General features: G+C 38.8%; 1 protein-coding gene across 1 annotated transcript in view; it reads right to left on the bottom strand.

Moving 5' to 3' along the window:
• ltn1 (listerin E3 ubiquitin protein ligase 1) overlaps window positions 1-17425 on the bottom strand; it is a 93320-nt gene that overhangs the window by 27692 nt on the left and 48203 nt on the right. The window contains exons 15-19 of the mRNA XM_033033261.1: window positions 16063-16216; window positions 15628-15829; window positions 11031-11184; window positions 6099-6206; window positions 4911-5053 (exon numbers count right to left, since the gene is read on the bottom strand). Coding sequence (XP_032889152.1) covers window positions 4911-5053; window positions 6099-6206; window positions 11031-11184; window positions 15628-15829; window positions 16063-16216 — 761 coding nt within the window. The remainder of the gene's footprint in view (window positions 1-4910; window positions 5054-6098; window positions 6207-11030; window positions 11185-15627; window positions 15830-16062; window positions 16217-17425) is intronic.

Raw genomic sequence — 17425 nt, 5'->3', positions numbered from 1 at the left:
AGCATTGAGAAGGAGGGGGTCGGGGATCATGCCAGTAACTCACTACCTCACCGCTGCCCGGCGCTCCGGGCGTGGAGCCACCGCATTACGGCTGGGGAGGGAAGCAGCTCGGGTGGCTGCGAGCGGCCTCGGGACAGGGCAGCGGAACTGGTCGCCATTCAGCACCTACTGCCGGCCCGCTCACCTCTGGCAGTGCTTTCCGTCTGAACATCTCTCACCTGCCACTCGCCGGCTTCGCTCATGTCAGCTGCTTCCCGCAAATCCTTAAATTCCGACAGCCGAGTAACCTCAATTGGTCCCTTGATTGCGCTGTTGGAATTTGAGGATTTGAGGAAAGCAGCTGACATGAGTGAGGCCGGCGAGCGGCAGGAGGGAGGTTTTCAGACGGAGAGCACTGCCAGAGGTGAACGGTGGCCCGCAGAAGGAGCTGAGGTAGTGGCCGGTTCCACTGTCTGGTCCCGGCGGCCGCTCGCAGCCACCCGAGCTACTTCTCGCCCCGGCCACAAAGCGGTGGCTCCGCGCCAGGAGCATTGCGGCAAGTGATTGCTGGAGCATTGCTGGCATGATCCCCGACCCCCTCCTTCTCAACGCTCCTGCCCTCCCCGCATCTTTACCCCGGGTCAAACTTTTTTTTTAGTATGTTTTTAAGTATGTTTTTAATGTTTCTTTGTGTGTTTTGTGTTGGGGGTGGTGTGGGGGAAACCGTTTCGGCCGCCTCCTCCATGGAGAGGCGACTTTTTCCATGTCGCCTCCCCCGTGGCCTAACAGCAAGGATCGGCGCGGCCTTTCCCGGAGACGCGCCCGGGGCTTCAGCGGCGGGCGCAGCGTGGACTCTCGGCGTGGAGCGGGTGAGCCCTCGCTGGAGGGGAGCGCTCCATTTCGCTGGCCCGGGGCAGCCGGTAGCCTGAAGCCGCACGCGGTCAGCACAGCTCCAGCTGGCGCGGCGTCTACAGCCCGGGATCCCTCATGGGGGACCCGGGGGAAGAAGAAGCCATCACTGCCGGCCCGCGGCCAACTTCTACCGCGGGCGCGGTGGCGACTTACCATCACCCCTGGAGGGGAGCTTCGACCGCCGGCCCTGCGGTCTGCGGTGCTTCTGGCTGCAGCTCGGCGGGAACTTTAAACTTTAAATCTCGACCGCCGGCCTGCGGCCTACACCAACTTAAAGCCGCGGTCTCCGGTGGGGAAGAGCCGATCCTGGACTTACCTGGACTTGTACCTTGTCCTTTTACCATCTGGACGCCCGCAGCAACGGCTGCGGAGGGTTGAGGTCCCGATCACGGGGGAAAATGGAGGAGGACTGGCCAAATTGTGTGCCTTCCACCACAGTGATGAATGCTGTGGTGGATGTTTATGTTAAATTTTTATTGTGTTTTTGTGTGTGTTCTTTATCATTGTACTGCTGCTGACATATTCATTTCACTTGCACTTTATGTGCAATGTGACAAATAAACCGTATTGTATTGTATTGTTGTATTGTACAAAATGAGTTGTTGTGGTGAATCATTTCAATTATCGTAAGGGAAAGATTGGAAAGTATATGAGGAAGAGAGGAAGGATATTTACAAGACAAAATCTAGATTATAAATACTAACATGGGCATTTGGGTTGAATGTCTATTCTGTACTCCAATTCTACATCATTTATTTGCAAACATTTTTGTAAAACACATCAGTCAGAAAAATCCAGAAGAAATATTTTTGGGTTACAACTTTCAGGGAGGGGTAGCTATTCTATCAACAAATTATCTAGTGAACCAACAATTAATGCATATTACATCTACTTGCAGAAATCCTTTTTGGTATGCACACATTTATTTACAATGACTAGGATTCTAAACTGTCCCATGCTGCTCATTAATGTATTATAATCTTATAATATCAGGCAGTACTGCCAACAAAATCTGCATATATTTGATGTTCTGGGAGAAAACAACGGGCCAGTACAATCAAGCTCATCTTTTTTACATTTGCCATTTTCAATCACGAGGGGGTCACTGGGTGTAGATTGGTTATTGCATGTGAACCAATCAGAGTAATGTACTACCACTAATTCCACTCTATTGAACACTTCATATTAACACTCACTTCCTATATTACGTAGTCGCACTTGTGGTAGAGTGGAACTTACATGTATTGTACTGTGACACTATGACTGATGATTAAAGCTGACTTATACACCATACAATGTCCATGCACTTGTTTACACTGGGTATCAAACAGGAATGAAGTCATGGTTTAATTCATATATTCTGCTCAAGGTCACAAAGGTCAACAAAGGTGTTCCTACGATCCCGTGGCTAAAATGAGAAAGCTTATCACAGCCCTGATGAGAGCTTTAGATTTCTTGTTCTGTTCAGCAGAATTATATATTGCCTTTGTTTACTATCTTGTGGAAGCCCCTGATGGAATATCTTTTTGTATTATTCATTTCCTTTACTTATTAACATAACTTAATTTGTCATCAGTTTGCATTGTTTCAGTGCCAATATTTTGAAGCATGAAATACAGAAGATATGATGCCGCAAGATAGCTGAACAAATGATATATTTTGCATAGTTTGCATGTTCTATTGAGACTGTAATAAAATATTTCCGATTAGACCTCTTACTTTCAAATTAAATTTCAAATGAATGGATTGGCACCCTTTTGCAATACATGCTAAGTTTATCACATGTTGTTTAGGCCCCACATCTCCACCTAATACGCCAATAGTATATTTTCCCCATTAAGAAAAAAACGTTTTGGACGGTAAAATACTGCTGCCATCTCCTGTCCACATCTAGAATGTATAACATTTAATTAAAGTAACAAAAAATAAATAAAATGCACAATATTCAGTTCTCTGTGTACGTCAATGCTCTAACTTCACTGGTTATACAAGGATTACAGCCTCCCTAAAAAGGTCTGACAATGAACTTGATTTTAACAAATTCAAAATCTCTATGTGTGAAGTATTTGGTTAAACGCTACATAATTGTGAGCAAGTCTAAGACACATTGACACATGGCAATGATGAAACAATGATTATCCTCATCAATGAAATATGAAATATGCAGGAAACCAGTTTGGGGTGACAGCCATTTGCACTTTTTGAAAATGGTTGAATGCTATTGACTGATAAGAAGATAACGTGGGGATAAGAAGGAACTTCTATGGAGCTTGTGGTTCAAAGAGGAAGAATTAATAAATGAATTAAATCCTGGGACAATCAAGGTACCTGAAGCATGAAGGAAAGAGAAAAGGAAGAATAATAAATAAATTTAAACACAAGGAAGAGAATTGAAAATTCAAAGCACTGTTTACTCTGAGCCAATGCTCGTCAGCGACCGGAATAGTAGCATGAACATGCATTCGAACTTTGGATAACCACGTTTATTAAAAGTTAAAGATAACAAGCAGCAAGGATAAAAAAAAAGCATGAGGAAATGTTTCAATATTATCTCTTCTGTCAAAATATTTTGAAAACTGGTACTGATGATACCAGCATTGTTGGACACATAATAGGGAATGATGAGTCAAAGTACAGGAGGGAGATAGATCATCTGATTGAATAGTGCCTGAACAACCACCTTACTCTCAATGTCAGCAAAATCAAAAAGCTGATGTTGACTTTAGAAGGGGAAAACCTAAGTTTCAAAACCAGTCTTCATCAACAGGTTGGCGATGGAGAAAGTCAATTAGAGATAGTCAATAACTTCAAGTTCCTGGGCATCTCTGAAAATCTGTCCTGGGTCCAGTAGACCAAGGCAATCATAAAGAAAATCCATCAACACCTTCACTTCAGTGTAAAATTGAGAAGATTCAGTATGTCTATGAATGTTCTCTTGAACATCTACAGGTGTACAGAGGATAACCTGCACTACATGTTGCTGAATACTTTATCGGACTTCTGTAGGTGTATTGTAGAGAGTATACTGACTGGTTGCATCACCACCTGGCTAAGTAACTCGAACACCCAAGAATGAAGAAGGTGGCAGAATGTGGTAGATGTTGTCCGGTCCATCATGGGTAATGACCGCCTCACCATCGAGGGGATCTGCAGAAAGTGCTGCCTAAAAGAAGAAACTGGGCGGCACGGGAGCGCAGAGGTAGAGTTGCTGCCTTACAGCGCCAGAGACCCGAGTTCGATCGTGACAATGAATGGTTTTTGTAGAGGTTTGTACGTTCTCCCTGTGACCACAACGGCTTTCCTCAGGTGCCCCGGTTTCCTTCCACACTCCATAGACTTGTAGATTAATTGGCTTCAGTAAAAAGGAAACTGTCCTAGAGTGTCGGATAGGGCTACTGTACGGGAATTGCTGGTCGACGCAGACTTAGTGGGCCAAAGGGCCTGTTTCCGTACTGTACCTCTAAATTAAACTAACTACGTTCTCATCTCGCTGCTACCATCAGGAAGAAGGAATGGGAGTCTAAGAACCATAACCTCCAGGTTCAAAAACTGCTTCTTTCTAACAACCATCTATATTGCACAACCCTAACCACAAGCCCATTTCAGCAATGATCTACTCTGGGCTTTGTTTAGATTGCACCATATACTTTTGAATGCATTGTCTTGATCTGATTACCCAGTATAACTATATACAGTAATCAATAATACAATAAATTATCCGTTGTGATGTATCATTAATGTTCCTATAAAACTGCAGCAAGAATTTCAAATGCACATGGTTATGAAACACTCCCAACTCTTGAGGTGATTTAATGTAGCCAATTAATCCAAGAGTACATCTTAGGGATATGGGAGCATATCCAATGGAAACCCATGTGATTACACAGAGAGCCCAATTTCAGAATTAAATACGGATCCCTAGATTCGTGAGACAGCAGGTCGAACCATTGTGCACCCTCCCCCCAACTTCTTTTAAAGAAGTATGTTATGATATTGAAAGAATAAAGCAAATTACTGACCATCAATACTTGTAATTTCTGAACCCTCGCTCGTAGAAAGTTTTGCAATACATTGGAACAAAAGAAGATCTTTGTCTTCCTGAAGCAGCGATGGAATAATATTCTGGATTGTATGCAGACTTGCTTCAGTCAAAGGGAAAAATCTGGAATAGGAAATTCAAATGTTTTAGTAAAGACAAAAAAGTAAGTGCCAATACTTCAGCGAAACTGTTTAATTCTTTCAGGCAAAGAATTACAAGTAAATCATCTCACAACACCAATATCCCAACTTAGCAGGAACTTTGCTTGTACTTCCAATACAGTTATACTTTTGAAACTGTCCAAAATTATTCATCCACAGAAAGGAGTGTACTTACTTCCATGAATCCATAGCTGCACCAAGGAAGCATAGAAACAGCCATGAAATTTAAAGGGCAGACCCATGCTCAATGACTGACATTCTAAATTGAGAACATAGGAGTTGGCACAAAGCACCCCACATCAATTGACCATCCATATGTTTTTGGGGATGGCAGCTCCACAAAGAATACCAATGACAAAGGATCAAATTTGTAAGGAACCTGGGCTACGCTAAATTCCTCATCCCTTCCACACACAGTAAGTATGGATGGAACAGCTGGCAACAAATGAATTTGGGCCCAAGCAAAGCGAGTGCAAACAGAATAAGTAAAATCAATAGGAATACTCAATGGGAATACTCAATAGGAATGGCTCAATAAGAAAAAGAGGTTACTGGAACTAAGTATTACAATAACAAGGATAGCTGCATTCATGATTTTTTTTAAAGAGGTAAAAAAGGTAAAAGGTAAGCAAGTTTGATTCTGTGACATATCCCTCTGCAATAAATAAATAGCAGAGTGATAGTGCTATTGACTCAGTATATATTTTTGATATTCTAACTCTTAGAATAAAAAAAACAGTTTTTCCATCAGTGAATGTGTGTTACAATACAATTCACAAATTAGTACAAAAAGTATATATGCCATGAGCAAAGCCATGTAAAATTGATTTGTACTCAGTGAAATATTCAAGGTTCTGAATCCAATTATTTCTTTCGGAATAAACAAAAGGCAATATAACTAATATAGCCACTCCCTCAAGTTCACAAAGAACCAGCACTAATAAAGGTTGAGAGACAATGCATGTAATTTAACCAACAACTGACAAAAGTTCTTGAACAATTCTTACCTTTCCACAGTACCATACAGTTGTTTTAGGTTGTAACTACTATCCAATTTGGTTTCAGCAATATACTCAGAAGTGGTTAAAGCCCAGAGTAACCCTTTCTCTAATGACCTGTTTGAAAAAAAAAATATATATATATTTCTTGTGCTTGTATATTGTAGATTTGTGTGACATGAAATGGCAGATGAATTACATTGAGATAAATGGTGAAACACATTCCAGGAGCAAAAATATATTTCTGTTTTACTGATCTTTTATATAAACCAATGAGAAAATCTTATAATGTACAACTTTAACTTCCTCTGTTGATCAAATATTTTAGAGATGAAGAACATTCAGTCTGACAAAATAATTCCATTTATAGATAAATTAAGATTTTTATTCTGCTTCTACTTGTTCTACTCAATGTCAAATGAGTTATTACAATGTTACATAAATATTACATTATCACTTATCTTCAAGAGATTGATTTTATAACATATCATTCTTAATATACAAATGTTATTGATTTTAAATAAAATGCATTATTTTTAATCATGTCCACTTACTCTTTTGTGACTGAATAATGGTCAACACAAGCAATCTGTTTTATGAACATAAACATGTGACTAGGGGGTATGTCTCTGGGATTGGTGTTAGGCCCATTGCTGTTCATGGTTTATATCAATGATTGGATGTGAATGTAGAAGGCTTGAAGACAATAAAGTAGGTGGTATCATAAATAGCAAAAATGGTTATCAAAAATGTCAGCGGTATGTTGATCAGTTGGGCAAGTGGACTGAGGAATGGTTAATAGAGTTTAATGCAGATAAGTGCAAGATGTTGCATTTCGGGAAGTCAAACCAGGGCAGGACCTTCGCAGTGAATGGCAGGGTCCTGGAGAGTATTGTAGAGCAGGTGGACCTAAGAGTATAGGTGCATAGTTTCTTGAAAGCGGTGTCATGTATAGACAGGGAGATCAGGAAGGCTTTTAGTACATTGACCTTCATCAGTCAGGGTATTGAGTATAGAAGTTGGAATGCTATGTTACAGCGGTACAAGATATTGGCGAGGCTGCATTTGGAGTATTGTGTTCAGTTTTGGTCACCCTATTGTAGGAATGATGTTATTAGAATGGAAAGAGTGCAGAGAAGATTTATGAGGATATTGCCAAGACGGATTGCTGAGAAGTTGGGCAGCCTAGGACTATATTTCTCAGAGCGGAGGAGGGTGAAGGCCGATGTTATAGAGGTGTATAAGATTAAGGGGTGAATAGATAGGGTGAATGCACAGAGTCTTTTACCCAGAGTAGGGGAATTAAGAACCAGAGGACATAGGTTTAAAGAATAGAGAGGAATAAATTTAAATGATCCATATGGCACCTTTTTCACACAGTGTGGTGGGCACAAGGAACGAGCTGCCCAGAGGAGGCAATTGAGGCAGGTACTATAATAATAATAATAATAATAATAATAAATAATAAACTTTATTACAGACTCGAGGTCCAGACAAGGGGCAACATTACATTAAAAAATGCTTTGCATTTTAAATATCATAAAGTACATATAAAATCTTAGTATATCACTTATAAAAGCATCATAAATTATATATTTTTTAAAAACCACAATACATAAGTTAAAAATCCAGATTAAAAGAATGATCAATGTCCTACAACGAGACAACGATCCCAGTGTCTCCACAGCTGGGATTCGTAGCGTGTAGTGCTGACCCTTATGTTTGACAAGGCCACAATAATTATATTTTTAGAGTCATTTATCCTGCAAATGAATTTATACATGTGATGTCTTAGGATAGCTTCTAAAGTACTGACTCCTGCAGCCACAAACATATTACTGGCACTACACCATCTAGGTTTCCTTAGCAGTGTTCTCATGGCATCGTTATATGCCACCTTTAGTCTCTGCAAACTTGTCTTTCCATAGTTCGACCACAGGTGCGCAGTGTAGAGTGGTGTGCAGTATGCTCTAAATAGCGACATCTCACATCTGCACACGCACCACTTCCATAATAATATTTAAATTACATTTGGACAGGTACGTGGATAGGAAAGGTTAAGAGGGATACGGGTCAAATGCAGACAGATGGGACGTGTAGATGGGGCATCTTGGTCAGCAGGGACAAGTTGGACCAAAGAGCCCGTTTCCATGCTGTATGACTATGACTCTATAACCTTGTTAAGTATTTCTGATTATTCTATTATTCATGCAGAATTGGATCATAGCTGAAAAATGAGATCCTTTACATTGACAGTGCCTGTTTTCTTGCATTTCCTTTTCAACTTTCTGCAATCACAGAATAAACAAAAAAAAATCTATTTTTGCAAGTCCATTAGATATTTGATATCTATAATTGGACTGGTGTCTATCGCTGAATTTTGTTTAGCAATGTCTCAAGAAATGATTTTTTTTTTAAAAAGCTCCATGCTCAACCTTAATGCCAAAACTAAGAACAGCAATATGGTGGGAATAATATCCCCTCCAAGTTTTTTTTGTAAGTCATAGTCCATCTAATCGTGGAATGTTATCATTGCAGCTATGTTGTCAATAGGTCAGATTCCTGGAATAGTTCTCGCAACAATTCAAACAAAGAATTCAACTAGCAGCAAATATTCCATTCAAAATTGTAAATTAACCCATTGTAAAGACCAGTGTACTTAGATGGGTCTATGAGATCATTAACAGAGAATAAATTTGCTTTTATAAGGGGTCATCAGCAGCATCCTAAGCAAACGTATTTGCTTGATTGTTTCTATAACTGAATTCATGTGTTAGGTTCACGATGTAGTGGGCAAGATCAGCCTTTATTACCCAACATTAACTGCTCTCTCTCTCTCTCGAGTTGAAAATAGGTGTTAAATAAGACTATACTGCCCCTATACTTTTTTTTCAATCTTTCATGTCACATCACCAACAAGCTTTCCACTGGAGTGAGAAAGCTGTATAACCTGAGACGGCTACACTTCAGATCCAAGTTACCTATACTTCAATAGTTAATCAGCGGTATGCTGATGACATTAATATTTGCTGAAAACCAAGCAATTGCTGACACATTTATTGATGAATAGTAGTGGATGGGCATAACACTAGGCATCCACAAAACAAAGGTTGTATGCTACAAGCAACAAATACCTGTTGCCCTACGTCACTCTGCCTTCCAATGTTTAAGGGTTGTGGTGAGATACTGGCAAATCTAGACAAGTTCTTGCATCTCAGAAGCCATGTTTTGGTGATGATATGAAATTCATTGCCCATTTCACTATGCCCGTACAGCCGTTTAGATGATTGAGGATAAGATAGTTGAAGACAGAGATCTCAAAACTGGCACAAAACTACCTGAAAAAATATTGTCAACGCTGTCCCCCCCCCACCCCTTGCAAAATCCATGAAGTTCATTGAAGGACAGGCAAACCAATGTCCATGTCCACTCCAGGCCAGAATCCATACTTTTGCAGCCCTAGTTTTACTTTGTTGGCTAAGTTTCTCTGGCTACACCATTCATATGTCCTACACCAGACAACCAATGACAGGTAGACAAGGGAATAGATTCAAGGAAAGGTTCAAAGTGATGGAGTGACTCAGCGAATCAGATAGCATCTCTGGAGAACATGGATAGTCGATGTTTTGGGTCGGGCAACTTCCTTGAAGAAATGCAACATCCTCACTGACTCTTGGAATGGCTGGCCCATGATCAGTCAAAGTAGAGAAGTGTCACTTGGTTTTAGTTTTAATAATCTTAAGGCCTCGAATTTGAAAGAACAATAAAGCTCTTCCAAGAACAGCATTAGAAATGGACCACTTCATAAACTAACACCCATTTGGCTATCACTGACCCCTTCTGTGGAAGAGTCCGTAGTTCTCATATATGCCACATTCGCACCTGATAACTTTCAAATATCAAGAAGCTCAACGCCATCCAGGAGAAAGCAGTCCACTAAATTAGTATCCCCATCCACCGCCATGCGCTTAAATTCCCTGCACCATTGCTGCACAATGTCCGCAGTATGTGTCATCTACAAAATGCATTCCAATTGCTCACTGGGTTTCTCTGACAGCACCTTCCAAACTTGCGACATCTGTCACTGCAACCAATGTGGCTGAGAAACTTAGCCAACGAAGTAAAACTAGGGCCTCAAAAGTATGGATTCTGGCCTGGAAGTGGACATGGACATTGGTTTGCCTGTCCTTCCAATGAACTTCATGGATTTTGCAAGGGGGGGGGGGGGGGGGACAGCGTTGACAATATTTTTTCAGGTAGTTTTGTGCCAGTTTTGAGATCTCTGTCTTCAACTATCTTATCCTCAATCATCTAAACGGCTGTACGGGCACAGTGAAGTGGGCAATGAATTTCATATCATCACCAAAACATGGCTTCTGAGATGCAAGAACTTGTCTAGATTTGCCAGTATCTCACCACAACCCTTAAACATTGGAAGGCAGAGTGACGTAGGGCAACAGGTATTTGTGCTTGTAGCATACAACCTTTGTTTTGTGGATGCCTAGTGTTATGCCCATCCACTACTATTCATCAATAAATGTGTCAGCAATGGCTTGGTTTTCAGCAAATATTAATGTCATCAGCATACCGCTGATTAACTATTGAAGTATAGGTAACTTGGATCTGAAGCGTAGCCGTCTCAGGTTATACAACTTTCTCACTCCAGTGGAAAGCTTGTCGGTGATGTGACATGAAAGATTGAAAAAAAAGTATAGGGGCAGTATAGTCTTATTTAACACCTATTTTCAACGGAGAATGGTTCCATGGTGGATACACTGATTATTAGTGTAGTCTGGCATGTTTGTCACCATCAATATCATCTTGACTCTTTTAAAGGGAAATAAATGTTCCCCTTAAAGTTATGTGCTTGTAATCTTGATGTATTCATTAGATTTTATTGCAATGAAAAGGTAAGTTAAACCAGAAAATCAATTTTAGTACCTGCTAAAGAGAATTTCCCATGTTGCGCTACAGGCTTTCTTCAGCTGCTGAATAATGTCAAAGTGCAGTAGTAGTTCATGATATATAGAAATCGTAGGACAAAAGTCTTTCATTTCTTCACACCACTGCAAAGCGTAGAACATCTCTGCAGCAACTACCAAAATGATGAACAAAATTAGAACATTTTAATATATATTTTATGTAAAATAAGACAGTCCACCACCGTTCCTATTAGTTTACATCATTGTTACAAAGCTATCACAATATTTGAAGCAATAAACTAAGTCAGATCAGCATCAATCTAAAGGACAAGCCAAACAACTAGCACGAAACATACATAAAAACATCAAATCTATCAACATTACATCTATGAACTCCCAAAAATTAAATATTACACCAAGTAATTTTAAATGTTAGAATAATAGAAATTATACGACAAAGGAGATATTTTGATCTGTGCCATTTGAAAAAGAGCTATCCAACCTAATCCCACCTTTCAGCCAAGATCTGTGACCATGTAGATATTGGCTCTTCAAGCACACATTCATATAATGTTTAAACGTGATGAGAATTTCTGCAGCCAGTCATTTAACCACTTTTAGCTAGTTACTTAATTATTTAGGAGACTAACAGGTGTCTTATTACCTTTTCATGTTTTATTACTACCTTACCATTGTACATGAACACTGAAAATGTTGAGAAAATCTGTCCGTAAGTGAGGAAATATATTTTTTAAGTGAAATCACCGTCTTGCTTAAGCGGCCTTTTCACGGGGCGACTTGACGCAAGAGTTAACCGGAGTTTAACATCGTGGGAACCTCGTGCGATAACAGTACGGCATTCGTGGACCACCGTGGACCACCGTAGCGCTAACGGCAGGTCATCGTGTAACTTGGTCACTCGGGAGAAAATTCAAGAAAGTTTGAATTTCTCCAAGATTGACTTGTACACTTGTGGTTGAGTATTGCAACATTATATGAACGTAGTGGCCAGTGCGATATCCGTAATAACTCTTGCGGGTACCGTGGGAACTCCTGCGAACGGTGAACCCGGAAGCTGGACAGAGGGGACAGAAGGTGATTAAAAATTATCTTCTGTGGGATTGAATTTAAAAAATAAATAAAAATAAAGATTTACATCCGCATATGGACATCAACTTATTCATGAGTTATGTTAAAGAGATTCAAGAAAATAACTATAATCTTTAAAAGGGACTTTAAAAGGGACTTTACTGAAAGGTTACGCATTTTTATGGTCCGTGAGAAATTTTTCACATGTCCTTCTTTGAGAGATAGAGGTCGGAGTCCTCGGGTCCAGGGGTCCGGAACGCTACCAATCAATGTTGTACAGAGACCCGTGTAAGGAGTGACCTGCACATGCTGGTTTAAACCGAAGACAGACACAAAAAGCTGGAGTTGTATAGACTTGTATAAGAATCGCCTGAGGCCAAGTAGCGGAGGGTGATTGCTATGCGCAACCCTGGTTCCAGTGCTTTTCTCATTACAGTGTCAGTCTTCTTCAGCAGAGGTCCCAAATTATTCTTTAACTCATTAAAGAGCTCGGGTGAAATTCTGACAAAGTTTTTGAATGCACTTGTATCCTCTTCGCACAGCACATTAAGCAGTTGCTCAAATTGTCCAAATTGAGCTCTCCGTTGAAAGATGGGCTTCACCCAGTGAGACTTCCTCTTAATTCTCTTTTTAATTAATCTCTCCCTTCTGCCTTCAAGCAAGCGTTTTCGATGCACATAGTGGGCAGCTGCATGCAGCGCGTCAATGAAAAAAAACCAACATCCTGTACTCGAAATTATTTAGTATAGGCATGTCTCCAAATGAGCCGATTCAACCAAGGGAGGATATATATAGTGTGTGAAAAAAAAAGTTACATCATTTGTGTCACGTGTAGTTCACGATGTTCATTCAAGATTTAACGCGAAAGCTCGGGAAACGGCCAAGTCACTCGCACAAATAACATAAATGCCGAGTACCGTGGGAACTCTTTATCTATCCCCGTTATATCGTGCGAGACTCGTGCTGGACCACGACCTCTTCACTCTTGTGACATCTTGCGTCAACTCGCCCCGTGAAAAGGCCGCTTTATCAACATTTACTCTGCAGAAAAATCTAAATGGCCACCAAATGCAGCCCTTGAGCAGAACATAAACATTTATATCTCTGCTATCACAAGTTCTGAACTGGTGATTGGAAATGAATGCTCACATGCTTCCCATTCCATCAACTGCTACCATCAGGAATGATGACAGGTGGGACTGATGGTAAACACACCAGATGAAGAGGTGTCATGAAGTGCCAATACCCTAAAATTTAAAGAAGCCTGTAAAAATAAGGCCACGTGTGTGGTGTCAGATGTTGGGCATATTTGTTCGGTGAATGTTTTTGGCTGGTGGCCAACTAAATCCCAGAGAGCAGAATAAATCCTTTAAATCTGCAGCAATTACCTTTGGGAAATATAAAGTTTGGCTCACCATCTGAGACACGGTACATCAGGGTCATTAAAATTCTGTAATAGCAAACCTGGAACGTGTCTATTTTTCAAGACTCAACTGCAAAATCTGTTATAGAACTCATTGAGTACTCATAGGATTAAAATGGGTGTGATGCTGTTCACAAGATTATCTTACTCAGAAAGACAGCAAGGGCCTCCGTGAAGGCAGAAATAAGGAAAGATAAAACAAGGATGATAATATAAGAGCAACAAGATAATTTTTAAAGGGGCATCTCTGAGAAGGTTGCTGTGGAACCGGCTAACTTCATAGCACTGTACCCTATATGTTGAAATGAAGAAACTAAAATAGATACATTTTAAAAGATTTGACCGTAAAGCAATGCACAATGTGAAAGGTAATTCATTTTTAAATCAGTATGTTGAAGCAGATACTAAAATAACAAAGAACCTATACTTTGGTAACTTTTGTGGTGCCGACATGTGGTGATACTTGTGTACTGCTGTATGCAAAATAAAGCATATCATTCATTCAAATACGCACTAAACTGCTCTTATTAAAGGGAATTTGTATTTTTCCTGCTTTGTACCCTGCTTTGTACCATTAGCTTGAACTATAGTCGAGTAACTTACTTCTTCTAACATAGTAAGTAGATTTAAAATCCTATGAAGTCGTTTTTAAAATTGTTATTCATTACAAATAAATATCTTGCAAAGCAACTACTTCATTAATATAAACCATCAGTGTGAGAAATACAATTAAATGAAAGTATCAGCCATTTGATACATCTGGTGACATGTAATAGTGAAAATAAAAAGTTAATTGAGCTTTCAATAATGGAAAGAAATATGAGTCTCATTGTAATTTAAGTGGCTGACCATAAAAGCTAGATTTAAACTGTAATAGGAGGATTACAATAAATCACATTAGTTGGAGTTACGAGATGCAAGTGTCTATGCACTGTAATTCTATAAATCATAAGAGATGGCGCTGTATGGCACAGCCTATAGACACTTAAAGGCAAGGTTTATGCATGACTAACAATAACGTGATTATTTTATCATGTTTAATCAGTTATGACAAACCTACAAGTAGATTTGTTAATTGCAATTTGATATGAGCAGATAGATCCATCTCCAGCTGTGAGAAATCATACAGTGCACAAGGCCGGGGAGTGCGGGATTTAGTCTTAAGGGGTTAAATTGGGAGCGAAGTATTGATAATTTCATTTAATTTACAGTGTTTTAATTCGTCTGACTCTAATTTGCTAAAACCAGAATGACCAGGAACTCACTAAAAATAATTTGAGGTATTATCTGTCAGGATCGATTTAAGCAGGAACTTCATGAATGATTTATTTGATTGGCTGATCATATCACATGAGAATTTGACGCACAAATTGATCCAATGTTAATGTATATCCAGATATATGTGTTTAATCAAGGACAGTAAGCATGGATTTACCAAAGTGAAAATGAGCAGAAATGTTATATTACTTCCAATGTGGCATATTTATGGTTTACGATTCAATTTACAACAATAAGGTTTTTCGCGACAATGTTGCACAAGTTGAAATTTATAATTCTGTTTAGTTTACGGAGACAGACATGAAGGAAAAATAAATATCAAGTCAAATTGTGATTTCAGGATATTGAATCTTCTGGATCAGGACTGTTCACAAATTTTGTTAAATAATTTTGATTCTATCCATAAATCAAAGTGATTTGATTGTAAGAAAATCTGAGATGTATTCAGAACAGACATTGAAGAATGCTAATCGATTAGAATACATTTTAAATGTTTAGCATAAATACTGGAAGAAAAGCTATTCCATTGGGACTGTTAAATTTGTATTTTCATTTCCTTTCTTTTGAATTGCTTTACTTTGTATAAAGAGGTGGTTAATTGTAATCGACCAGGGCCAAACTATGAGCACTGCAGTATTTTTTAGCAAGTGTAAATATCATTTCATAAACTCTTTAGGTTGTCCTATTTCTAATACCAAGGCATTTCTTGTAATTGACAGCGACATTTTCCACATATTTAAGTTCAGATTAGTTAATGCATACTGAAGTTTCTAATGAATTATCAAAAAACACAATGACATTTATTTATATTCATGTACCAACTAACTTTGTGATATGGATGTGACAGGGTGAATTTCCTTCTGTTCAAAAGAAATATTGGCTTCTTGTATCTGCAATAACACGTGGCATAATAAAGTTGTGGCGCACAAATGATTTGGTATTTTGTCAGGTGAGTAAATATTAGAACCAGTGGATACCACATCCCTGTTCAGACTTATTTGTTCCTTCAGCAACACTTTACTCAGCCACTGTGAATAAAACACATATTAAAGCGTTTTTTTAAATTATTAAACTTTCATACATTATTAAGAAATGTACCTAAATGTACCTAAACATTAGAACTTAATGCAGTTACTGCAAACAGACATGATAATTTTCATTCTTGATGAAAGCTACATTTTCAATTAATAAAAATTCAAGGAAGGATTCAAAAAAGCATATATTAAAAAAGCCATTTATATCTTGGATGATTAGATATTACCTGCAAAGTAAGTTTCTGCCTCAGATTTTCCCACTCAGAATTGTCTGGAGTCATACATTGAACTAGTACTTTGAGATGACTGAGTGACTGAGGTCGAGTTCCTTCCAGGAGTTTTTCAAGTAAAGTATGAACACAGGAAAGAAGCACCTGCAGACTTTCAAGAGAAAAAATGAGGATGTTATCTCATCGCCACAAATAATCAAATCTCCACAAGCAATTATCAATACATTTAATCTAAGTCTTAAAATTAATTATGGGAGAAAATATAGTTCAATAACTGTTACAGGTAATAATCTTTTAAACCATGGAAATTTCCCGTTTCCATTCAGATTGAATTAATCATATCATCTAAATTTCAGAAATTCAGATGGCAGGTCATATTATTTTGATTGAATATGACTCATGATGATTTGCTTATGTATTTGAAAATAGAAAACAGATCATGTATTTGACCACCAGGTTCAAGAAACCTTTTCCCAGCACCCACCCAACACTAAGCTCAACAACTATGATATTTTATGATCCTTTTGTACTATGATGGTTACCTAGTATTATGGTTATTATTTTATTTTATAATACATTTATTTGCATGTTATTGCATTAACAGACCTGTTTAGCTGCAGTGAGTAAAAGGTTTATTGTTCCTTTGCTGGTACATGTGACAAGTAAACACTCCTGACTCTTGAAGTGGAGGTAGATAAAATTTCTACTCACAAAGTTTGGCGATTTTCTGGAATTCTGACTAGAGTGTGGAGGTTAGCTTAATAAAAGTATTTAAAGTAAAGACACATCTTTGAAAGATCAGGGTACACAAGCTTTGGGGTTCTGGCACAGAGGGGAATTGAACCCAATGGCAGATCAGCCATGATCATATTGAATGGTAGAGCAGGTGTGAGGCCTTTTCCTGCTCCTATCTACCGACAACTAGGAAAATAATTTGAAATATGTAAAAGTGGGCCAAAGCATTTAGATTATTCATAAACATTCTGGAGGAAAAGTATTTATAACCTTTAGGTAAATATACTAATTTCACCAAGCTATTTGGCAGATTTAAATTTGTGTTTATACTGGTCTTCACAAAGAAAGCTATTTTAGAGTACCTCAGTAATTTTGGGATTGGTGAAGAATAATTAGGTGAAGGGATATGTTTACAAAATGCTTTGTAAATGTGTAAACTGCAGTAGAGGCATTAGGGATTATAACACAAAATGACAACAGGAAATGGAGCAGGTGCAATAAATGGAAAGTAGGATGCGAGAGTAAGAGTACCATGAGACACCAAAGGAACTAACTCTTAGCTCAAAAATAGGAGTGTAGAGGGAACTATTGATGAGTATTTTAAATTTCATCCACAGGAGGATAG

The sequence above is a fragment of the Amblyraja radiata genome, chromosome 14, assembly GCF_010909765.2.
Source record: "Amblyraja radiata isolate CabotCenter1 chromosome 14, sAmbRad1.1.pri, whole genome shotgun sequence".
In the NCBI taxonomy this organism is placed as follows: Eukaryota; Metazoa; Chordata; class Chondrichthyes; order Rajiformes; family Rajidae; genus Amblyraja; species Amblyraja radiata.
This window is presented reverse-complemented; position numbering and strand designations above follow the sequence as displayed.